The 25,312-nt window shown below is 46.3% G+C and overlaps 2 protein-coding genes across 3 annotated transcripts in view; one reads left to right on the forward strand and one right to left on the reverse strand.

Moving 5' to 3' along the window:
• Positions 1–3,076, reverse strand: part of MCEE (methylmalonyl-CoA epimerase) — a 5,665-nt gene extending 2,589 nt beyond the window's left edge. Inside the window, exon 1 of the mRNA XM_081840209.1 lies at positions 2,925–3,076. Within this exon, the coding sequence (XP_081696335.1) occupies positions 2,925–2,955 (31 nt within the window). The 5' untranslated portion in view covers positions 2,956–3,076. The remainder of the gene's footprint in view (positions 1–2,924) is intronic.
• Positions 3,077–5,833: 2,757 nt separating this feature from the next.
• On the forward strand, positions 5,834–19,488 carry MPHOSPH10 (M-phase phosphoprotein 10). 2 transcript variants are annotated; one of them, XM_081838947.1, is made up of 11 exons: positions 5,834–6,058; positions 7,850–8,528; positions 9,439–9,587; positions 10,203–10,383; positions 10,989–11,130; positions 11,883–11,950; positions 13,530–13,667; positions 14,619–14,729; positions 16,707–16,814; positions 17,827–18,054; positions 19,281–19,488. In XM_081838947.1, exons 1-11 carry the CDS (start codon positions 5,982–5,984, stop codon positions 19,425–19,427), a joined length of 2,028 nt encoding a protein of 675 aa, XP_081695073.1. In that variant the 5' UTR covers positions 5,834–5,981; the 3' UTR covers positions 19,428–19,488. The 2 variants fall into 2 exon arrangements, with proteins under 2 accessions (XP_081695073.1, XP_081695074.1); XM_081838948.1 differs by having other exon boundaries at positions 9,442–9,587.
• Positions 19,489–25,312: the final 5,824 nt, after the last annotated feature.

The following is a 25,312-nucleotide window of genomic DNA, read 5'->3' on the forward strand; positions in this document are numbered from 1 at the left end:
TGTGATGGCTGGTGCTTCTACAAGGGGATTAGACCAGTTGATGCGATGGTGGCAGCAATACCTTGGTCCCAAGCCGAGGCTCTGTACCTACAAGTACTCCGTGTTAACTTGTTGTCTGGATGTGACAATCAGAAAGGGCATATTCTCCATGTTGGAGAAGAGCTCTATTCCATTAGAAAGGAGTGGGAGATCAAGCAGGCATCAATTGTGGGGTGCTTCTGCCAGCAGCTAAAAATGCACCTGCTTATCTGGGCATTTCCTGACCATTAATACCAGCTCCGGTAATAATACAGGACCAGCACTCCGCGCTTTCCACCAGAGCTCTTGTCTCAGGAGCAACAAATGAAGCAGACTCTGGTTCTTTTGTTTGCTTAGCATTATGGTTAACCTTATTTTAAAGGCCTAACAGCCTATATTTCCACCCCTTACTTTGCTGCATATTTTGTGACTTTAAATCTCCCCTGTGGTTTTCTCATCAAAAAGTACTTGCCCCACACTTGGATCTTAGCATCCAGGAATTCTCCTTTCTATACCTTTTCCTCCTCATAAGCAAAACAACGAGCATTTGGAATTAACACTTGAAGAGAAAGAAGGCTATCCAGCACTTCCTAGAATGCTTTGGCATTTGCTCTTGTGTTCTCCATTCTGTTTCTTCTGGAGAGTTCCCAAGTGTCCCATTTTCAATGCATAGTGAAAGCTTTCCCCCATGGGCACCCTGGCAGCATACACACTCGCAGTCATTATCTGTAGAAATTCAAGGCAAAGTCATAGAATTGTAGGGTTGGAAGGGACCCCCAAGGGTCATCCAGTCCAACCCCCTCCAATGCCAGAATCACAGCTAAAGAATCTAAGATAGATGGCCATCTGGCCACTGCTTAAAAACCTCCAATAAAGAAGAGACCACCAGCTTCCAAGGGAGTCCGTTGCACACTTACCGTCAGAAAGTTCTTTTTAATGTTTAGTCAGAATCTCCTTCCTTGTAATTTGAATCTATTAGTCCTCTTAGTCTCCTCTTTTCCAGGATAAACATACCCAGCTCCTTCAACAGTTCCTCATAAGACATGACTTCCAGACACTTGATCATCTTGGTTTGCCCTCCTCTGCACATGTTCCAGATTGTCAATCTCCTCCTTAAATTGTGGTGCCCAGAATTGAACGCAGTATTCCAGATGTGGTTTGACCAAGGCAGAATAGAGTGGGACTATTACTTCCCTTGATCTGGACACTAGACTTCTCTTGATGCAGCCTTGAATAGCCTTAGCCCCCCCCCCCCCCCCGCTGCATCACACTGTGGACTCATGTCAAGCTTTCTGGTGCCTAGATCCTTTTCACATGTAAAGCTGTCAAGTCACATGGGAAACAATCCACCCTCCTTGCAGCCAAGGGGCTTGGCAGGATACAGACCACATCAGGGTGCATGAGCACATTAGAACAGATGGTGAGATTGTGGAGGAAGAATATTAGGCCTCCAATATTGAAAAGATTGCCTCCTTCCCTCAGACCCTCCCAGGAGTCTCTTAGCAATTCCACCTCCCCCAGAAATTCAAGAGGTGGGGGGATGGCCCATGAGCAACTGAATAGCTCAGTTCCTTAGAGCCTTGTGCTGGTAATGCCACGGTTGCAGTTTGATCCCTGTATAGGACAGCTGCATATTCCTGCATTGCAGTGGGTCCCCTTCCAACTAGGGCTGTGGAATATCCAGTTCTCAACATCATGATACATCACCAGCTAAACATTGCGATATGCCTAAATATCACGATGTCTGAAACATGGAAGTATGTAGGGTGGGCATGAAGATCAGGTGGGTGGGCGGGTGTGAAGGAGCAGCCATGGAGATCCGTGGGGTGTGTGTGTGTGTGTGTTGAGATTGGGTGTGTGGGCATAGAGCAGTCAGCCTTGGAGATCCGGCGGGTGGGCAATCCCTAGCAGCTAAACATAACAGTTCGTTAAACCACTCTGGGAATTGTAGCTCTGGGAGGGGGATATTTAAGTAGAACTTGACATCGGAGAGGGAGGCCCCATCTGCACGATACATTTAAAGCAGTATCATGCCACTGAAACAGTTGTGGCTTCTCCCAAAGAATCCTGGGAACTGTAGTTTGTTAAAGGTGCTGACTCCCCTATTCCCCTTCCCAGAGTTCCCCAGGGAACTCACCTTCACCCAAAAGGAAAGCAGTGCCCAATCTGGCAACAACAGAATAAATGATGCAAGGAGGAGTTGCAGCAGGAAGAGAGGTGGTCAGAGAACACCTAGCTATTTAAATGAATTTAATCTCCAGGGCCTGATGAGCTGCACCCAGGGGTACTAAAGGAGCAAGCTTGTTTCACCCTACTTCAGAGGGTAGAACTTGAGCCAATGGGTTCAAATTACAAGAAAGAAGATTCTGACTAAACATCAGGAAAAACTTTCTGACAATATGAGCTGTTTGGAATGGACTCCCTCAGGGGGTTGTGAACTCTGCTTCCTTGGAGCAAAGCTTGGGTGGCCAGCTGTCATGGTTGCTTTAGCTGAGATTCCTGCATTGCTGGGGGTTGGACTAGAGGACCCTCGGGTTCCCTTCCAACTCTACTCTCCAATTCTATTATTCTATGGTTGTTAATCCACTCTCGGAATTGTAGCTCGGAATTGTAGCTCTCTGCCCCTCTCGCAAACTATTTCTTGGCGGGGGAGCCAGGCCTGTTTAGAGTGGCATCACAGCGCCTTCAGTGCCTGGCGCGGACGTGGCCTTGGGGGGACCCAATGGAAGAGACCTTGCCTTCTCCAGGAGGCTGCAAAAAGAGGGACAAATCAAGGTGTGCAAAGCAAAGCTTCTCTCCAGGTACCTTCCCTGGTCGCCTGCAAAGTGCAGCCTGCCCCCCCCCCCCCGCCCCACAGGGGTCTCCGCCTCGGAGCCCCGCCTCCCCCTGAGCCTGGGAAGCCCTACCTGCTGTCAGGGGTCGCGAGAGGGCCGCCATCTTTGAACCTGGCACGCCCGGCAGAGCAGCTGTAACGAAGAACCGGCTTCCATGAAGCCAGAGCGAAGGCGAGAGAGCGCTGGCAACGGCACCGCCGCAGGCTCAAAAAGGTAAGGGAGGCGGCGCTCGCGAAAAGATGGCGAGGCGGCCTTCGCCGGGGAGAGCGGCAGAAAGGAGCCGCCGCGCGGTCCTAGCGCGACCCTTTTTTCTAATGGCTTTGGCCAAATACTCCCGTTTGACTCAAAGGGTAGAGGGGAGACTTCTGGTCTAAGAAGCTCTAAAGTCAGAACTAAATCCAACATCCTTCCCTAGTTTGTGCCCAGCATCTGGTGTGTGTGTGTGTGTGTGTGTTTAATGAGAAGCATAAAGGATCAAATCCAGGGGTGAGCAAACATTTTCAGCCGGGGGCCGGTCCACTGTCCCTCAGACCTTGTGGGGGGCCGGACTGTATTTTGGGTGGGGAAATGAACGAATTCCTATGCCCCACAAATAATAGAGATGCATTTTAAATAAAAGCACACATTCTACTCATGTAAAAACACGCAGATTCCCGACCATCCGTGGGCCGGATTGAGAAGGCAATTGGGCTGCATCCGGCCCCCGGACCTTAGTTTGCCTGCCCATGATCAAACCTCCCTACAAGGTAGGCTCTACCTGACTCTGGCATCTGAGGCCGCACCACCAGCACCACTCAGCTGGGCTGGGTATTTTTTATGTGTATTTTATTTATTGTTTATGACTATGTTTGTTATGTTGTAGTTACAAGTGTAGAAATCCAGAATGCGGCAGCTAGACTGGTGACTGGGAGCGGCCACCAAGATCACATAACACCGGTCCTGAAAGACCTACGTTGGCTCCCAGGACATTTCCGAGCACAATTCAAAGTGTCGATGCTGAACTTTAAAGTCCTAAACATCCTCAGCCCAGTATACCTGAAAGAGCATCTCCACCCCCATCGTCCAGCCCGGACATGGAGGTCCAGCACTGAGGGCCTTCTGGTGGTTCCCTCACTGCGAGAAGCAAAGTTACAGGGAACCAGGCAGAGGGCCTTCTTGGTGGTGGCACCCACCCTGTGGAAGGCCCTTCTGTCAGATGTCAAGGAAATAAACAACTATCTGACTTTTATAAAACATTAGAAGGCAGTCCTGTTTAGGTCAGAGTGGCTGGGGAAACTCAGCCAGATGGGCGGGGTATAAATAAATTATTATTATTATTATTATTATTATTATTATTTATTATTATTATTATTATTTAAATATATGTACTTTGGTGCTTTACCAAACAGAGAGTAAGCCTCTATCTGCAGATGCAGTCTACCTCCGAATACCAAATGCTTGGGACTAAAGACCCAGGATCACCTGTGGCCTTAATATTAAGCTGCAGAAGGATAGTCATGTTAGTCTGTTCTCAAACTATTTTCTCTGGGTCACACTTTCAGAATAAAAAATTGCTCATGCCACACTGAGGTTTTTTTTTTTAATTGATAAGACATAAAACAAAGCAAAAAGAAACAACTCCTAGCAGGAGTCATGATAAAGGTAAAGGACCCCTGACAGTTAAGTCCAGTCGTGAACAACTCGGGTTGCGGTGCTCATCTCGCTTTACTGGCTGAGGGAGCCAACGTTTGTCCACAGACAGTTTTTCCGGGTCATGTGGCCAGCATGACTAAGCAGCTTCTGGCGAACCAGAGCAGCGCATGGAAACGTTCCCGCTGGAGCGGTACCTATTGAACTACTCGCATTTTGATGTGCTTTCGAACTGCTAGGTTGACAGGAGCAGGGACCGAACAACAGGAGCTCACCCCATCACGGCGATTCGAACCACCGACCTTCGGATCAGCAAGCCCAAAGCTCAAGAGGTTTACACCACAGCACCACCCGCGTCCCTGGAGACATGATAGAGTGGCATAAAATGATGCTTGGCCTGCATGCTCTGCATGCACCAGGAATTTAAAACTATTCGTCTTCTGGATCCCGTTGGATTCTAGCTACCAACAGCCCCAGCCAGCATGTCCAAGGGTCATATTGGAAGATGCAGTCCGTCACCATCTGGGCGGACCTGTCCCCGCTCCCCCCCCCCCCCCGGGATGCATTAGCTCAGAATTGTAGAGTTGGGAGGGATCCCCAGGGTCATCTAGTCCAACCCTCTGCAATGCAGGAATCCTGCCCAAAGCCATCCCTGGTGGGCTAGAACCACCAACTGGTAGAATCCTATGCACACTTAACTGGGAGCAAGCCCTGCTTGAAATCAATGGAGCTTACTCCTGAGTAGGCATGCAAAGAGCAGTGTGGCTCATGGGGTTGTTTGTGGGGATGAAGTGGGGGTTATGTACACCACCTTAAGCTCCATGGAGGAAAGGGGGGGTGTATCTATCTATCTATAGAGAAACAGTTAAGTTTTAATTTTATTTCACAGCATAAAAATACAAAAGACAGAATAAGAACAAGAAATCAAACCCCCAACTCCCCCTTCCACAAACACATTTAAAAGGACTTAGAATGCTAAGAGGATTTATGTTGCCATCTGTTTTCCGTCCCTCGCAGATGGCCACCCGGCAATCCTGCATTTCTGGGGGCTGGACTATTTGTCCTCTGGGGCCCCCTTCCGCTCGCTTTGTGCTTCAAATGATTCCGACTTGTCTTCTCTTGTGGTTTTTAAACTGATCATTTTATTGTTTCGTTCTCTTTTTAAACCGCCGGGCAATCAAGAGGCGCGTGGATTTTATGAAAGCAAGAGTGTCTCCTCTGCGCGGGTGTCCGGCGGCCCCGCAGCCTCGCCTGCCAGAAGAGGCCGCCGCCGCCGCCGCGCCTCCTCCGCCCCGAGCTCGCCGTCTCCCGGCCCCCAAGGAAGGAGGAGCTCAGCCTGGCCGCCGCCTGGGCCGCCGCCTCCTCCTTCCCCGCGCGCGGAACCTTCTGCGCTCGACCGAGAGGCGGAACTTTCCTCGGCGGGCTGAGGGAGGCGGCCGGGCCGGGCGGCGCAGCGGAGGAGGCGGCGAAGAAGAAGACGACGACGACGGCGGCGAGGCCATGGCGGGCCTTGGAAGGCTGGGCGCCTGCTGGGAGAGACTGGGCGCCGCCGCGGCCCACCCGGAGCGGTTCCTCAGGTGAAGCGCGTGCTCGCCTTATGGCCATTTTGGAAAAAGTAGAACGCGTGTCTTCTGCATCCCGAAGCACGCGGGCGAATGATACCCGGCGAGGGTCGGCGCCAGAGTGGGGCCCACTGAGACCCTGGGAGCTGAGTTGGTTGCTTTCAGGGAAACAGAGAATCGTAGAGTCGGAAGGGACCTCCGAGGGGCATCTAGCCCACCCCCCGCGATGCTGGCCCCGGGTGGGCTCTGGCTTCCTCGTCAGGACGCCTCGCGCGCGCGCGGGGGGGGGGGGTTACAGGCATTAGGTAGGGGGTAATTCCAGGCGTGGGGAACCTGTGGTCGTCCAGGCTGTAGGTCCTTGCTGGGCCAGTGGCGTAGAGTGGGTTGTCAGCACCCGGGGCAAGGCAAGTAATTTGCACCCCTAACCCGCACGCCTGGCACACCCCCCCCTCCACAGTGGGCAGCGACCCGGCAGCTCGGATCGGATTCGCACAGTCAGCACAGCAGAGAGAGAGAGAGAGTGAGCCAGGTAGGGGCAGAGAGCTGCAAGTGCGAGCGCCCCCCCCCAATGTTGCGCCCGGTGCGGCTGGCCCCCCCCTGCACCCCCCACGCTACGCCACTGTGCTGGGCTACAATTCCCTCCATCCCAGATTGTTGGCACTGCTGTCTGGGGCAGGGGAGTCCAGCAACGACTTAAGAGCCACCCACTTCACACCAGGGGCAGACTTGGACAATAGGGTGCCCTCAGCGAAGACAGAATTTGGTGCCCTTCCAAAAATATTTCTTATTTTCACAACAGAATCATAATTCATTTTCGTACAGTTGTTTTAAAATGGATCTCAGTAGGTACCCATAAATATGGGTTTTATTATTATAATTACTATTATTATTGTTGTTTTGCACCCCCTTGGCTCGGAGCCCTTTACATTGGAACCAACCACATCACCTTAAATCTGGCACTGCGCACACACACACGCACGCACACACACACACACACACACACACACACACACACACAGTGTTATATGTGTATACAGAGAGAGGAGGAGGAGGAGAGAGAATGTTTTAAAGCATCAAACAGCAGTCCAGGTAACTTTGCTATGGATCTTGGAAGAATACCCTCAGTACTGTAGCCATGGGGGTTTCCACAGGTGGGGTGTCACCACTAGGAAGGCGGACAAGGGACAGTGCCTGTCAGATGGACCATTTAGAAGGGCTTCTTCAGCAGATCTCAAAGCACAGTGTGGTAGATATAGGGAGAAGTTCTCCTTTGAGTTTTGGGGACCCATGTCATTGAAGGCTTTCTGCATTAACCTCAAAACCTTGAGTATTGTTAGTGTATTAGCAAACTGCAGTTTGTTCAGAACTGATGTTGCATGGCCAACTTGCGTGCATTCTGTACCAGCAGTAATGGTATATATAAGCATACCTAATTTTATTCCGCAGATATTGCTCCTTATGAGGACATGGGCACAGCTGCATGCAGTCCAGCCTCCCACTCCCCTGCTGCTGCTCCCCTTCTGGCCACAGGAGTGGAGCTGGCTAGGGCTGGGGCCAGGTTTTCCCCCTCCCACCCCTGCAGCCATGGGGACCTGGCTTAATAGACTACAATATAGTGTAAATTTGTGTGACTTGCTTTATTGAGATATTTGGTTTTCTGTGGTGGTCTGGAACTGGACCTGCAATATCGCTGAGATATGCCTGTATATTCACATACTTTTCCTGTTTCTGCATCTTGATCTGACAAAGACCTAAACTTTATGACTTTTAAAATGTACGATGTCTTACAATTTGTTTTGACTCCAGCATTCAGGATGGACTTGCAGATGACTTCATCTCTCTAACAAAAACATTATACGATTTCCACAAAATGCTTGGAGCTGATGTTATTCCTGGAAGTCCTTTAAAGGAACTGGTGATAGAGAACTTTGATGAAGAGCAGATTTGGCAACAGCTAGAACTCCAGAATAATGCAGTTCTAGGTTACTTCAAGAGAGCTGTTGCTAGAGATGTGGAGGGAGAGGAGGATCTATGCCTTCTTCCAGCTTCAGACAAGGATGGTTCTGTCTCAGAAGACAATGAGGATCAGGCGGGTAATGAGGACCAGATGGAAGTAGAGGCAGATTTCAACAATGGTCATCTTGAAGAGGAAAGTGAGCTTGAAGGAAAGAGAAATTGGCTTGGGACCATGGAAGACGATGCATTTAGTGACGATGATTCCAATATGGACTTTGACATTGATAAGTTGGAGCAGCAAACCCGAACATCAAAAAGCACTGTGAAAAAAACAGGAGAAAAGTCCATAGTGGATGACAGATTTTTCAAACTGGCTGAGATGGAGGCTTGTTTGGATGCAGTGGAGAAAAGACAAATCGGAGAGAAGGGTGATGATGATGAAGAAGAAGGAATAAATTACTTTGAGGACATTTTTTCTGAAGATGATGAGAGTGAGGATGAAGAGGAATTTGGAGACTCCAAAACGAAGGTAACTGCATAAAAAGGTGTAAAACATCATATGTTAAAAGCTAAACACTCAGAGGGTTTAGTAATGACTTCATATCGCAACTGTCTTTTTTATTAATAGCATTTTGTGGAAACAAATGCAGTTGAACATTACAAACAAAATCATAATAACAATACAAACAAAATCATAACATTACAAACAAAATCATAATAACAATACAAACAAAATCATAACATTACAAACAAAATCATAATAAATCAAGACAACATGCTCCATGTGTACAAGTAAGGGGTAAGAGCAGGGAAGTAGTGAGGGAGCTGGTGGTTCAGATCAACCCATTGCTCAAACGTTCAAGTAATAGATCTGTATAAGGAGTCCATATATCAGAGAACCTCCCATCTTGTATTTTTGAAAAGTTACTTTCTCACATGCTGCCTGTAACTGTCGGTAAATAACAGGCTAACTATTTGCATTGTGTTCGTTAATTGGAAAAGGACTCACAATTTGCATTGACTGCCACTAAGAATGGACTAAATGGAGAACAGCAAAATGGCAGCTGAACTTTTCATTGATCTAGCTGGAGCAAAGGTGTATCTGAATCCCTGAGGCATCTGAAAGCAGATCAGGAAGAAAAGCGATGTATGAGAACATGTTGAAGAATATTCTCAAAGTCCTTTTTAACTTTAAATCACATGGGTCACTTTGGCCACATCCATGCTTGCAGGTCCTGAAAATAGAATTGATTGTTAATAAAGTATTTTAAGACTTTGGTTCATGCTTCTTCAGGAAAAAACTGTAAGCTATCCAGTTTATTTAATAAGCCTAACTATTTAATATAGCCCCTTTACTCATTTATCTTGTTCAAATGTTACGTTGAAACTTCAGGAGCCTCTTTGTAACCTCTTGCTGGTTTCTCTCCTCTTCTTCCCAGCAGATCATCAAAAGTGCTCGTGATCTTAAATATCAGGACTACTTTGATCCTGTGGGTGATTATGAAGACTTCACAAGTGAACACAAGGATAGTGACAGTGACCAGATTGAGGGAAAGGAAGAAGAGGAAGAAGGCGACATAGATGATGAGTATGTGGCTGATATTTTGAGGGCAGTGCTAAGTGGATAATAAAATGAAATGACCAGTGCATGTTTACTCAGATGTTAGTTTCTTTGTACTCAGTGTCGTTTTCTCTCAGTGTGCATAGAATTGCATTTTGGGGAGCAGAGGTAATCTTCTGTGAGGAGATAAATATTGTTGTGTTGTCAATACAATAGCATATTTCCTATCTGGAGAGCTATACTGCTTGCAGAGTCATGTATGAATAGTAACAGGGTCATCAACATGGTGTCTGGAGACGTACTCATTAAGGCCTTCCCTGGTTCCCACATGGCTCTTCTTTCCTCACTCTGACCCCCAAATTAGGTTTGAAATAAGCCTTCTCTTGTAGCCAGCAGAATAGGCTTCTCTCTCTCTCTCTCTCTCTCTCTCTCTCTCTGTGTGTGTGTGTGTGTGTGTGTGTGTGTGGTGTCCATGACAGGTTTTCCAGTTTGCAGACGTGTCCAGAATGTTTTGTGAATGGATACTTTCCTCAGGGCACTTTTGTGTGGTGTCCCAGCAGGCTCATGTGTTTATGAATGAATCAAAAGCCTAATGAAAGTCCTTTAAAGGTCTCTTTTTCATGTAATGCTGTTTAACTACAGAGCTGAGGAAATGGATGAAATCAAACAGAAAGGAGGGAATGAAAAAAGCAAAGAACCTTCTAAAAGAGTGACGTTCAGCTTGCCAAATGACAGCGACATAGAAGAGGAGATAGATATGTTCCAGGCAAAGAGAAATAGTTCTGCTGAAACAAAGTCGTCCTTTGAGAAAAGACAGGAAAAGGTAAACTTTCTGTTGCATCCCACCAAACCAACTGTGTTTATCTCATGCCATCTGAAACTAGCATGTTTATAGCAAAAAATAAGAACTTCAAGCATGAAAAAACAGAAAAGAGAATAAGGCAGTGTTTGGGATCCTAAGATAAGTTAACTTAAGGAGGTTTACAGAAGGAAAGTTTCATGTTTCCTCTTGCCTCTGGCAGACCCCATGCACCCTAAAAAGCTTTTTGTAGGATTGGGGCTCCTGAACATTGGGGGATGGGGTGCAGGAGACTGATGGGGAAAGGGGGGTGGCGTCACCCAAAATTGATCTTGGAGCCTAAGATAAGGAAGTTCACAGAATGGAAGTTTTTCTTCTTTTCCTCCTTCCAACAGCAGCCCCCACCCCTCAGTTCAGCATTTTTAGAAGGTTCCCTAGACTCTCTAGAGAGTCGTTTTCAAGTGAGTGGGTGGGGGGAAGGTCACAGGTGGCTGCAGTGGGAGAAGGGGATATCAACTGTACTTCTGTAAATGTCCTTAAGTAAACATGTAAGATTGAAGCCAAGGGAAATAAAGTGGGTTTGAAGCCATGGGAAACGAAGTGTCTTAAGAACTTTTTTTTTTTTGCAGATGAGCGAAAAAATTAAATCGCTAGAAAAGGAACTGCTGATGGAGAAGCCTTGGCAGCTGAGAGGTGAAGTGACAGGACAAAAGCGGCCTGAGAACAGCCTTCTGGAGGAAATGGTTATTTTTGACCATGCAGTCAAAATGGGTAAACATTGCACTTTATAGCAGCGCTTTCACTTAAATGTTCCTTATAGGGCAGGGCTTGCAGCAGCAGGTGACCCCCTGCATGAAGAGCTGGGAACTATGTTGGGGGTGCTGCTGAGCTCTGGGCCAGGAGAAGTCACTGATGTGGAGGCACCGGCACTTCTGTGTGGCAGCTGTGCCATTTCCTTCTGCAGTCATGCAGATTCTGGTAACCTTTTATATGGCTGTAGCACGGGGGCATCCGGTCTTACAAACAGCGCTTCTGCATGAGCAAGAGTAGCGCCAGACCTTTGTCTTTTTCCTCTTCCTGGAATTTTTATAAGCCTCCAGGCCTATGTTTTATGTAGAGATACTGTAATTTTGTACCTTTAATAGCTGCAAATTATGAAATCAACCTTCTAAGGCGGGCAACCTCTTCCCAGACCACGGTCAGGTCATGGCTAAGGGGGACATTAATTGTGTATGTCTCCCAGTCTCAAGCAGAGACTGATCCTAGTCTGTCCCAGGAGCTCCTCTGCATTTGCAGCCAGGATCATCTCTGGTTACACTGCTGCCCTCAAACAGCTGTACCTGTGTGCACCCAGTTCATTATGACCCTTAGGTTTGGGTGCTGCTGCTGCTGAATTGAATGGTTACATGTCTTTTCAAGTGGCAGCTGGCAATAGAGAAAGGAGCCTGCTCTTAACCCATAAGGTTATTTACAAATGCATTTCATTAAAAAAAATCCTGAGTTTGCTGCTTTTGTATTCTCAGCTCCTGTGATCACAGAAGAAACAACTCTGGAGCTTGAAGAGATTATCAAGAGAAGGATAAAAGATCAGGTTAATAGATCTGTTTTCATATCTTCATTGCTATTGGAGGGAGAATGGGAAAGGGAACCCAGCAGATTTTACATTTGCATTGAATACGTACATTGAAAAAGAACAAGAACACAACTAATGGTGCTTAAGCTTTAAACAATGCCCTTTCTGTATCCCCCACTTCTCAAAGGGTCTGATAAATGCTTGGGAGTTCCTTATTGTCTCCCTTACTATTGAATACAGTGGTGCCTCGCAAGACGAAATTAATTCGTTCCGCGAGTTTTTTCGTCTAGCGAGTTTTTCAAGCCCTCTGTTCCCGGGGCTTGCGGTGGGAGGAGGGTTTTTCCTCCCCACCGCCAACATTCAGAACAGCATTCTGAAAGTTGGCGGTGGGAAGGAAAACCCTCCTCCCACCGCAAGTCTTCAGGACAGCCATCCGAAGGCTGGCGCAGGGAGAAGGTCTCTCCGCCCCACCGCCAGCCTTCGGAGCAGCCATCCGAAGGCTGGCGGCGGGAGGAGGTCTCTCCGCCCCACCGCCAGCCTTCGGAGCAGCCTTCCGAAGGCTGGCGGCGGGAGGAGGTCTCTCCGCCCCACCGCCAGCCTTCGGAGCAGCCATCCCAAAGCTGGCGCGGGGCGAAGGTCTCTCCGCCCCACTGCCAGCCTTCGGAGCAGCCATCCCAAGGCTGGTGGCGGGAGGAGGTCTCTCCGCCCCACCGCCAGCCTTCAGAGCAGCCTTCCGAAGGCTGGCGGCGGGAGGAGGTCTCTCCGCCCCACCGCCAGCCTTCGGAGCAGCCATCCCAAAGCTGGCGCGGGGAGAAGGTCTCTCCGCCCCACCGCCAGCCTTCGGAGGAGGTCCGAGGACAGTGGGGAAGACGCGCTGCGCTTCCCTGCTGTCCCGGAGATTTCCCTATGGGCTTTCGTCTTGCGAAGGAAGCCCATAGGGAAATTCGTTTTGCGAAGCGCCTCCAAAACGGAAAACCCTTTCGTCTAGCGGGTTTTTCGTCTTGCGAGGCGTTCGTCTTGCGGGGCACCACTGTATCTGTATGAAGTCACTGTAGGTGATATCTCCTACAAAGTGAAGAGCCTGCCATCTGCTTATTATACTGTTATCAGTTAGATTGAAGAGGCACCTCTTCAGTATATGATGAAAGCTACATAATGAAGGTTTCAGAGTCAGCTCTGTGGGAAGGGAATTCTGCAGTTTAAGAGGTTGCCACAAAAAAATGCCTTCTGTCACATAATGCGGTGCATAGTCTTCACTACTGTGGCTCCCATTTTATGAAATCTCCTCCCCAGGGAAGCCAGTCATTGCTTCAGGACTGCCATCAAAAACTTAAAACATTTTTCTTTAAAGAGCCATCCATTTGTACGATTTAGTATTCTGTGATGTGTAGATTTGCAGCTGTTGAGTTCTTAAGCAGAATGCAATATCATTGACTACCCTTCTCTAAAACAAAAGACAGAATAGAAATGTTAAGGCAAATGAATGTGAATGCCTTAATTCCTTGTTACCTACAGAAAAGGCTGCTCATGGTTCTGTATTGTTTTTAATATGGCTGTGGTGGTGTGTTTTTTTAAAAAACCAACAACTTTGTTTTAGGCTTGGGACGATGTCGTTCGTAAAGAAAAACCAAAAGAAGACCCCTATGAATATAAGAAGCGGTTGACTCTGGATCACGAGAAAAGCAAGCTGAGTCTTGCAGAAATTTATGAGCAAGAATATTTGAAACTTAATCAGGTGCCTTTTGAGGGAGGTTGTATTGGTTGTTAAGAGTGTTTGAGGGCCCAACTTTATCTGTGGCAGTGGGCAGATGTAGAAGTAATGAGCTTCCCTTGACAGGTTTGCATTTTGTGGCACTTGAGAGCTTCAGCCTTGTTTTCTCAGACCTGAAAGGAGCAGAAGCTTTTAGGACAGAAATGGGGAACATGATATCCTCCAGGTGTTGTGGGACATCAGTTCCCATCAGTCCCAGCTAGCGTGGCCAGGAGTCAAGGAAGATGAGGAGGAGGAGGAGGAGAGTTGCTCTAGAGTGAATTTGCATGTGGCTTCCTTCTCAACTCATAACTGCAACTCTACTCTTCCAAGCCTTTCTAAATCAATTGTTTGTTTCTTTTATTTTTTAAAAAATGGGCTTTAGAAATTTTCTGTAATTCACATTCCATGGCAATCCCATTGTTGAAGGATCCTGCAACACAGTGCATCATTTAGGCCCTGCACGATGCTGCCAGGGAGCCATTTTGGTCCTGAGAAATAAGCAGAGGGAAGGGAAGTGCAAGTCATTTTGTATTTTCTCCTTCCTCCCCTTCAATGCTGATTCCATTTGAAATAGTCTCTTGTTTCCTTTGCAGCTGAATTATGCAGATTAAACTTGTAATATCTGAAATATAAATCAGGACTTGAAAAACTCACCATTTGGCAATTAGGAATGGTTCGGGGGGATTTTTTTTTTTTTTTTGACCTTGTGTATTTTGTGAAGAAAGCCCATAGCATCTGGGTTTAGCCAAGGGCGAGTGAGCCTATAAATTGGTAACTCTTAGGGACCCAGAAAAGGGGGTGCATTTAAAAGTAAATAAATAAACTTCCCCTTTCCTGGCCTCTAAAAGGCCAAAGGTAGCATTTTCTTTCTTTTGAATGAAAAATCTTGCTTGGAAGTTGCTCTTGTCTAATCCCACATTGCTCTTAATCCAGAAAAAAACGGAAGAGGAAGAAAAACCTGAGCATGCAGAAATACAGAAAATGATGGACTCGCTCTTCCTTAGACTTGATGCCCTTTCTAATTTCCACTTCACACCTAAACCAGTAAGTATGGTAACGCAACTTTGTTTGCAGGATTGTGCATAAGAAACGATCTTTGTAGAAAAGGGTTGAAAGCTGTTTTTCTGCGCTAGCTGGATGGTCCAGATATTTCCCCTTGTTATTAAGTGTACATCCTCTTTCCTGCAAGTATCTCAAGTGGCATACATGGTTCACTCTCTCCCTGTTTTGTCCTAATAACATAGTAACAGCAACAGAGAAGCTGTAACAAATAAAAAAAGATATTCCTGGCCATGCCTGTTTGTATTTCTGCTGCACATGTCCCTGTCTTTCTGTCCAGGCTGGAATACAAGTTTGGCTCTTAAACCTCTGTAACAGAATGCTAACTCTGCCACCTTCACATCTAATTTCCATAAGTTATGGGATTACCTATAACTTCTCAAAAGCAAGTTACTGCTTTACATACACTTGCTAGAAAACTTGCTAGAAAGCTGATTGCAACCCAGTCAATGTCTAAATTGTGGGTAGACCTCTTTGTGTATGAGCAAGTCTTTGATTGGTTAGAAAGTGAACTATTTGGAGTTAATTATTTTGGCTTTGTGTATAGTTACTTTTACAAAATTAAGACTTGGTGTTATGCCCTCTGCCTTCCTGGATGGTCGCTGTAAGAAATTACCCAACCTATTAAGCAACATAGGTTAGGCTAAGAGCCAATGGCTGACCCAGTGAATTTCATGGCTGAGTGGGGATTTGAATCCAGGTCCCCAGGCCCTAGTCCAGTCTTCTAACCACTATACCATTAGGAAGTCTAGGGAGCCTTGTCAAATCCATATACAGTGGTTCCTCGCAAGACGAAATTAATTCGTTCCGCAAGTTTTTTCTTCTTGCGAGTTTTTCGTCTTGCGAAGCACGGTTTCCCATAGGAATGCATTGAAAATCAATTAATGCGTTCCTATGGAGACCGCTTGCCAGGCTGGCGGTGCGGAGAAGGGCTTTTCTCCCCACCGCAAGCTTTCAGGACAGGTACGGGAACAGAGGGGAAGGCGCGCAGCGCTTCTCCTCTGTTCCCGGGGCTTGCGGTGGGAGGAGGGTTTTTCCTCCCCACGCCAACATTCAGAACAGCATTCTGAAAGTTGGCGGTGGGAAGGAAAACCCTCCTCCCACTGCAAGTCTTCAGGACAGCCATCCGAAGGCTGGCGGCGGGAGGAGGTCTCTCCGCCCCACCGCCAGCCTTCAGGACAGCCATCCCAAGGCTGGTGGCGGGAGGAGGTCTCTCCGCCCCACCGCCAGCCTTTGGAGCAGCCATCCCAAGGCTGGCGGCGGGAGGAGGTCTCTTCGCCCCACCGCCAGCCTTTGGAGCAGCCATCCCAAGGCTGGCGGCGGGAGGAGGTCTCTCCGCCCCACCGCCAGTCTTCGGAGCAGCCATCCCAAGGCTGGCGCGGGGAGAAGGTCTCTCCGCCCCACCGCCAGCCTTCGGAGCAGCCATCCGAAGGCTGGCGGCGGGAGGAGGTCTCTCCACCCCACCGCCAGCCTTCGGAGGAGGTCCGAGGACAGTGGGGAAGACGTGCTGCACTTCCCCGCTGTCCCGGAGATTTCCCTATGGGCTTTCGTCTTGCGAAGGAAGCCCATAGGGAAATTCATTTTGCGAAGCACCTCCAAAACGGAAAACCCTTTCGTCTAGCGGGTTTTTCGTCTTGCGAGGCGTTCGTCTTGCGGGGCACCACTGTAGCCCCATTGACCTAAGTGGAACTGAATCACTTCTTAACTCTGGGATATGGAGCCTCTTGCCTTGCAAATGTTTTTTTGACTCCCTCATCCTCCAACAACATGGCCAATGCTCAGGGATGTTGGGAATTGTAGTCCACCAACAAAGCCACAACTTCCCCCTCCCTGGATTAATGGAATTCAAGAACAGGCTTTTAGGGTTAGGGTTGTCTACGCCCAGGTAAGTGTGTGTAAGATTGCAGTAGAAGTCATTTAACGCTGTTATCTAACGTGCATAGCCTTTTCTATTTCCCTTAGCCTGTCCCAGAGGTTAAAATTGTATCCAATCTCCCAGCAATAACCATGGAAGAAGTTGCACCAGTGAGTGTTAGTGATGCTGCCCTCCTTGCACCGGAAGAGATCAAGGTAAGGCACTAATTCACAGCTCCCAGTAGCTTTCCACTTGGCCCATCATTTGCTGGGCAGCAAAGTACACGCCATTCTTGGGAACCCAGTTTCATTCCAGGGTCTCTGAAATCGGAGGAAACAAATGCAGTTTGATTTGGCTTCGTTTATGTAGGTTTTTCTCAAAATCTGGTGCTTCCCCCTCTCGTGCTCTTTCAACAGAATCTTAATGTTTATTATTAATATTAGACACTTGTGACCTGTTTTTTTCACCTTACCTGAGTGTCCAAAGCAGCGGATAAAAAGCTAACTTACACATTTTTATCAAATGCAATGAACATAATCACAATAGTGGAGCCAGAGTAGGAACATAATAAAAAAATGCACCCACACCTCAAGTCCCTCTGGAAGACAAGGGCAATTTTGTTTTTAAGCATTTTCATGGTAGCTGTAGGCAACAAATTTTGCACAGATGAGAAGGAACTGCTTCTGTTGGCCACCTGCATGAGGCTAGCTGCCTAGTTCCCCCTTTTGTCCCTTTCCTGTAGTGTTTTGCCTGGCTGTGGTGGAGCTGGTGCCAACTTGGCTGCCGGTGACTTAACCATTGCCACCCAGGCATTAGTCCCCTGAATACAGTGAGACTGACTTCTGGGTAAACTGCCTGCAGTTTCATTCTGTCCATCAGCAGGCTAGTAAATGTTGTGGGCTTATTTACAAGGCTGGAGAAAGGGTAAAGAGTTAGGAGGGAGGGGCCAGGGAAGCATACTGGGGACAGAGTACCAAAATTTGACTGCAGTGGTGAAAAAAGCCCTGGTATGTACTCGGCCGCCTAATATTCATAGGCAGAAAGAGTGAGCTGCTGAAGACCTAAGACAGGGCTGGGGGGAGTTGCAGGCCAGAGAATTGTGGAGTGGGGTGCCAGCTTGGGGAAAGCTGCAGCCTGATAGCTGGTACTTTGATTTTGTATATTTGTGTGAAAGAGAGTTTTCTATGTTGCTTTTGGATCCCACTCTCAGTCTGTTCTTATTTTTAGGAGAAGAACAAAGGTGGGGATGTGAAAACAAATGCTGAAAAAAACCCCACTGACAAAAAAAGGGAACGGAGGAAAAAGAAGCTTGTTAAACGCCTGAAGCTGAAGGAGAGGGAGAAGCGGCAAAAACTCCTGGAGAAGAATTTGGTGCCGGGGGCTAGACTGAGCAAAAAGGCTTCGGCTGAGAAACTGAAGAAGCTAACCAAGGAAGGTAGAACCTCCTTGCTCAAGGTAAGTTTACTAAAAAAAAACTGGAGAAATCAATCTATTCTTCTTTCTATAGAAGCAGACTTTAGTCCAAGGCCTTTGTGTGTTCTGCTCCTGAACTTGGGGTGTGTGGGTGTGTTTGCCTAGGCTATCCTGGTTCCCTTCAGATGTTTTGGACTTCAAGCGTACAAAACATCTGCAGGGAACTGGGGTGGGGGAGCAAAGGCTGATGCACTACAACTTGCTTATTAGGCATATTTGGTTTGCAGGATCAAGTTTGTTGTTTGTTTTTGCTAGAAATGCTGAGATCCACCCAACGGAGCCAGGTGTAAAATAGTGCTTGAGGATGGGGTAGGGGTGGAATAGTTAAGAAACAGAGTGCCTCTGAGCATGTGCTTAGCCCAGGTCAGGTATTTGATTTCAGTACCAAAACTGAGCTGACAATCCTGTCACACAAAAATCCACCCTTGATTCTCTATACACACACACACACACACCTCAGCAGCCTTTTTTTTTTTTTAATTAAAAAAATCCTGAAAAACAGCATCATGGGCAAACTAGAGGTCGGGTAATGAGGCTCTGGGGTGGTGGTGCTGAGGTGATGAAAAGTGGTGGAGCAGGACCCAGGCAGGCAAGCAAGCCGATGCCAGAGAAGGCAGGTCCTTCACTCATCTGGGGGCTGGTGTGTTTCTGTTACAAGCATAATAGTATTCTGAATATGATATCTGAGATGGATTTCTGATAATTCTCTGCACCTTCAGCCCAGTGGAACCGCAAAACAACTTGGGCATTGTTTAAATGAAGTATATTATGGCAAACAAACCTACCTTCTGCTATGCTTTGTTGGTGAAACATAAGACCCTTTTTAAAGGATAGAGTGATTATGGTGGAGTAACTTGAAGGAATAAGGTTTAAAATTCCACTGGGGCTCCCATTGCTCTTAGTCCTCGATTATAAAGGGATGCTTTCCTAGTGCTGCATGCTTATCTCTCATTAACATGCATTAAGCATGAGAGTGTAGATAACGCCAAGCCTCCCTTCCGCTTTCTGGATTTATTATGCTGCCAGAAAAAGGGTATTGCATAACATAACAGCTGCTGTTTGCCATTTAGTTATCAATCGGAATACAAATGGGGTCTTTCTCTTATGCATTCTGCTGGAACAATTAATTGGCTGAAACTGTGGGGCATTATTTTACTTTACATGTGCATGTTTCCATTTGTTCTGAAATAAATGTTGCTCTGCTACAGGATGATGGCAAAGACAAGGCTTTGAAGTCCTCCCAAGCCTTCTTTTCTCAGCTGCAAGATCAAGTAAAAATGCAAATTAAGGATGCAAAGAAAATCCAGAAGAAACCTAAGAAACGAGAACTCTCTGCCCAGAAGCTGAAACTGTAATATATTATGCATGTTGTATTTTATATAAATTAAAAACCAGGGTTCTGTTTTTCTATTTTAAGCCTGTTTTTATTCCCTGCTTTGCATAAAGCTGTTTAAAAGGACAAGTTACATTGAAAATAACTCTTCCATTATTCAAAGCAAGCCCACTTAAAAGAGGCCATTGGGCATGGGTTACATAGGCACGCTGGTAATTATCAAACGGTGGGCTCCACTGTCCCACAGGCACTTTCAGGTACAGTCATACCTCATGTTACGTTTGCTTCATGTTACGTTCTTTCAGGTTATGTCCCGCAGCAACCCAGAAGTACCGGAAAGGGTTACTTCCGGGTTTCGCCACTCGCGCATGCACACAAGCACTAAATCGCACTTCGCGCATGCGCACAAGTGCCAAATTGCACTGCACACCTGTGCAGATCCGGTGCTTCAGGTTGCACTCTTTTCATGTTGCGAACGGGCCTCCAGAACGGATCCTGTTCGCAACCAGAGGTACCACTGTAATCATTATTTTTGCTCATGTACACAGAGACGCATCTTTTACCTTTTTTAATGCCCACCATTTTTAAGGGGACACTAACTTTGTTGGCATGCAATTCCAATTTGTAGTTTCACATTGCACAAACAAGCATTTGGGTACTTTAAATACTCCCTCAATTTATAACAAACCATAGTTTGCCGTTATAGTCAGATGTGTAAGCTATAGTTTGCACTTTCCTTCCATTCTGGAATTGTAAACATATGGAGGAGGGCCAAGCCCCTGACATGATTTGCCCTTCTGACTCCACCGCCAAAATTTTCATGTAGGCAGGAATGTTGAGTAAAGCCCCTACCCACACTTGGCTGCAGATGCTCTGCGTATGTGGTCAGGAATCTTGCACAGTCAAGTGCTCTTTTTCACGGCTTCTGGTTGACACACCGGAGAGCAGGGCCAGCAGGGTTGTACTGCCCCCTGCTTCCATGTGTTGCCTTTGGGCTTAATGGACAAGGCATGAAAGACAAATGAACAACTTTGCCTACCAGAGAAGTTGATGGACTATGCCGAGGTGGCAAAGCCAAGATGGAAAACTTGGAAACCAAGAGAATAAAAACTTTATAAAAGAATGGGAAAAATTCATAAGTTACCTTGGAGACCACTGTAAGCAGGTGGAAACGAGCAAGATTTTGAATCACGTGTAGTGTATAGATTACTATGGACAATATGGTTTGATATAAAAATTGGAGTATGGATGAATATGCAGTTGTAGAGGTTTAAAATGAGACCCCACAGAGGGGATGGGGGGAAGTCCTGAGATTCAGAGAATCTCTTTATATAGATATGCTTTTATTAGTTTGTGTTTATTTGTATTTCTAAAACCAATAAAAATGATTTCTAAAAAAAAAGGGGGGGGGGAGAAAGACAAATGAGCAACTTCAGATGAGGGCAGTGAAGATGGCCAGGAGCCCAGAAAACACACTATGAAGGAACTGAGATGAGCAGGGGAATGAGACATGAAACATCTCTTCAGTTACTCAGGGCTGCCACATAAAAGAGGGCTGCTGCTTCTTTGGCGATCACTCATTGTCGAGTGTGATTGTTTTCCATAAACACGGTTTTAACAATGAGTCCGTAAGTGACAGTGGAGGCCAATTCTGGACCCACACGTCTTTCCACAGTGGGGACATTGGTTTCCGGGCGGGAGTTGATCACGGTGTGGATTTGCCAAGTGTGCCTTCCTCTTAGCACTTTTCTCCCTTGCGTTCTGAGTTTGAGTGTCTTCAAAGTCCATGACATCTTTGGTAAAGGCTGTTCTCCAACTGGAGCACTCGCAGGCCAGTGTTTCCCAATTGTTGGTGTTTATACTATCTTTTTTAAGATTTGCCTTGAGACAGTCTTTAAACCTCTTTTGTTGATCACCAGCATTATGCTTCCCATTTTTAAGTTCATAATAGAGTAGTTGCTTTGGAAGATGATCATCAGGCACAACATGACCAGTCCAACGAAGGTGATGTTGAAGAATCATTGCTTCAACACTGGTGATCTTTGCTTCTTCCAGTACACTGGTTATAGTTCCCCTGTCTTCCCAAGTAATATGTAAATTTTTTCGGAGATACCGTTGGTGGAATCTTTTAGTTGGAGATGGCATTTATAAGTGGTCCATGTTTCACAAGCACACAGGAAGGTTGGTAGTACAATAGATTTGTAAACAAGCATTTTGGTTTCCCTGCGAATGTCCCGGTCCTCAAACACTCTGCACTTCAAACAGGAGAAAACTGCATTCGCAGAGATCAGGTGATGCTGGATTTTGGCATCAATTTCGGCTCTTGTGGAAAGATAGCTGCCCAGGTAGGAAAAGTGATCAACATTTTCCAACGTTACACCATGGAGTTGGATTTGTGGCGCTGCAGAGGGGTTATTTTGTACTTGTTGGTGCAGCACTTTGGTTTTTTGGATGTTGAGTGATAGGCCAAGCTGTTCATAAGCTTCTGCGAAGATATTTAGGATGGTTTGGAGGTCATCCTCTGAGCATGCACACACTATGTTGTCATCAGCATACTGAAGCTCAATGACGGAAGTTACGGTAACCTTACTCTTTGCTTTCATCCTGCGCAGATTGAAGAGTTTTCCATCTGTTCAATACATGATTTCTATTCCGGTAGGGAGTTTCCCTTCAACAAAGTGTAGGATCATGGTAATGAAAATAATGAATAGAGTTGGGGCAATAACACAACCCTGTTTAACTCCTGATCCCACTGTGAATGGTTAATTTTGAGAGCCATTGTTATCTGTGATTGTTGCTGTCATATTATCATGGAGGAGCCGAATGATGTTTACAAATTTATCTGGGAAGCCAATTTTCAGAAGAACAGTCCACAGGGCATTACGATTTAGTCAGGTCAATAAACACCATATACAGGGGTTGGTTTTGCTCTCTGCATTTTTCTTGAAGCTGTCAAGTGGTGAAAATCATGTCCACTATCCCCCTAGAAGGCTGAAAACCATTTTGGGATTCAGGAAGGGTTACCTCTGATATTGTTAAGAGACAGTTGGCTAAGATCCTTGCAATAATTTTGCCAGCCGCAGCTAATAGAGAGATGCCTCAATAGTTTCCGCAATCAGTTCTGTCACCTTTTTAAAAGAGATTGATAATTTTGGCATCCCTAAAGTCTGCTGGGATTTCTTCTTTCCCCCTGATTTTTTCGATGAGCTTGTGAAGTTGTTTAAATTCAATTCCACCCACTTTGAAGATTTTGGCAGGTATCCCATCAGGTCTGCTGGCTTTGTTGTTTTTCATTTGGTTAATAGCTGTACACAGCTCTCCCAGATTTGGAGATACTGCAAGCTGACCTCTAACTTGGTTTTGTGGAATTTGAGAGAGGACCTCAGCAGCTATGGGGGAGTTGCGGTTAAGGAGATGTTGGTAATGCTCTTTCCAGCGCAGTGCAATAGCTTTTTTATCTTGTTTCCTGCTTGGCAGGGGGTTGGACTCGATGGCCCTTGTGGTCTCTTCCAACTCTATGATTCTATGATTCTATGATCTTTTAGAAGTGTGGAACCGTCTGCTGAGCATAGGGGGCATATCCCATGCTTTATTGGCCCATAGATGGTGTTTGTGGCTTTAAAGAAACTCTGTGCATCATGAGTGTCAGCTCAGTGCTGGATCTCTTGAGCTTTTTTCATCCACCAGGACTACTCATGCCATCGGAACAGAGCCTTACTTCAAAGACTGTGCGTTGGTCAGCGTGGACTGATCTACACACATGAAACAAATTCACGCACAGGCATCATAGAAGAGGGCAGCAATGCATTTGCTGCTGCCCCAGAGAGAAGGACCAGATCTAATTGGCTTGACATACAGGAGATAAATTTACCTAGTGGGGTGGTGGGCTCTCCCTTGCTTGCTAGTCTTGAGGCAGAGGCTGGACAGCCATCTTTCAGGGATGCTAAACTTGGGACTTCCTGCACAGAGGAACAACTAGATGTCACTCCATCCCCCTTTCAGTGCTGGGACACCATGAAGCACTTTCTTCAACTTTTTAAAAAGTAGTAGGCTGGTCTATGTTTTGCAATCTTAAGGGAAGTCTGGCACAGTTGGCTTTTTGGTTATTGGGCATTGATTACTATATTCATTTCATTAGAGCCTCAGTCAGAGATGTCAGCAGATCCCTTTCCCAACGCTATAGCTGTGCTTTACTTGCTTTTTGTTGATTTCTCTGCCTGCCTTCATAGTATCCATATGCCCTTTTGTAGTCCTGCATATATAATATGTAATCCTTTTGATTTTTGGCCTAGCTGCTGCTGCTACTCTGACTCCTAGAGGACAGTTAAATTCCCTCTTGGTAAAACCTGATTCCAAACAGTGCTGCTGTTTGAACTTTTGTGGTGCATGTGTAGCAAAGGTCCTTAGAAGTAAATACCTCAGCCTTCTTTTGAGTGCCTTTGCTTGTAGGCGGGCACTCCAGCTTGCTGTTTGAAGTAGGACGCTTGAAGAGGCCAGTGGGATGTGAACGCTCCTGACACTAAAACGAATAAAACCCTGAAGTCCCCACAAGCAAAGTGTAACCCCACTTGGAAGCAGCCAGTTGTTTTGCGAATCCTCAGGATCCTTGCAATCTGTCAAAAATCTGTTTTGGGTTCTGTGTAACCCTTGTTGAAAGCATACTGTACCATGAGCAGTGAAAAGGAGTGTGCTTTGGCTATATGCATTTATCGGGCTGGCCTGGGAATAAATTTGCATGGTGAGTGGAGTGAGATCTAGCTCAGAGTAATGACTTGCTTTATATGGTTGTTGAGAATTAGTTTACTGTAAAATGCAATGTTGTTCATAAGCAGTCCCCTCCATTCCACGCTCTGAAAATGATAGCAGGCAGGGCCATAGGTTCATGCCTGGCCAGGAGAGATTGCAAAGCTGTCCAAGGTTTCAGGCAGGAATCTCGCCCATCCCCACCTAGAGATGCTGGGGACTGAACCTAGCCCCTTCTCTAGCCCAATGGTTGCCATCAATTTGATTTGAATAAATTTTATAATGGAATGATTTTAGAATGTTGTATTATTTTATTGTTGTTAGCTGCCCTGAGCCTGGCTTTGGCTGGGGAGGGTGGGATATAAATAAAAAATTATTATTATTATTATTATTATTCTGCATGTACAGGAGATGCTCTACCCCTGAGCGATGGCCCGTCTCCTGAAAACCTGTTTTCTTTCACAAGCCCTCTTAATTCCAGCAAATGTCTGGGAGAAACAGTGGCTGCTGCACCTCTGAGCAAAGAACTTCCCCCAAAGAGCCGTCCCATAATAGATATTTGATTAACCCTCACAGTTGGTGTTTCTATCGTGCTGTGATGGTTAAACCACTGTCATCCCACCTTAAGGTTGGAGTTCGGCAAAATTGCTTGGGAATTCATGGCACCCATTCCCTGCCTGCAAAATTACCTTTCAGATCTATAGTTTGCCTTAATTGCCCCTTTTAAAGTTCCCAAGAAATGTATGTACTCTAAATGCATTACCTCAGAGTGTTGGCAAAGATGGGGGTGGGCTGCCCATCAAATGATGCCATTAAGTACCTGAAACAAATGCCTGTCGGTTGATTTAATAGGGCACTAAATATTTCTTCTTCTCTGACCTCATAAATTATGTGTTATTTGCAAATGTGCTTTGGGCGGAATTTGTCACAGTTAATTAAAGTCACATAGAGGGGAGAACTGCATTCGTTCAAAAAAAGTTTCAAGCGAACGCAAGAGACCACAATTATGGCTAATAGAGAGAGGCCTTAAGGTCACTATCTGAAAAATAAATTAAAAGACTCTACTTAAGAGAGTGATCGAGGGCATGGTCACAACAGTTAATGGAAATAGAAGGTAAATTGAGTTGATTTAGTGTGACAGAGGAGCAGCTATTCAAAGTTTTT

This window comes from Podarcis erhardii (genome assembly GCF_964252035.2).
Source record: "Podarcis erhardii genome assembly, chromosome: 14".
Taxonomy (NCBI): Eukaryota; Metazoa; Chordata; class Lepidosauria; order Squamata; family Lacertidae; genus Podarcis; species Podarcis erhardii.

What these genes read in the sequence shown, in the direction of transcription:
- MPHOSPH10 (XM_081838947.1), top strand. Translation starts at nt 5,982, where the DNA reads ATGGCGGGCCTTGGAAGGCTGGGCGCCTGCTGGGAGAGACTGGGCGCC. An exon ending in CACCCGGAGCGGTTCCTCAG is followed by an intron (nt 6,059 to 7,849) that starts GTGAAGCGCGTG and finishes TTTTGACTCCAG; the next exon opens with CATTCAGGATGGACTTGCAG. An exon ending in TTGCACCGGAAGAGATCAAG is followed by an intron (nt 16,815 to 17,826) that starts GTAAGGCACTAA and finishes TCTTATTTTTAG; the next exon opens with GAGAAGAACAAAGGTGGGGA.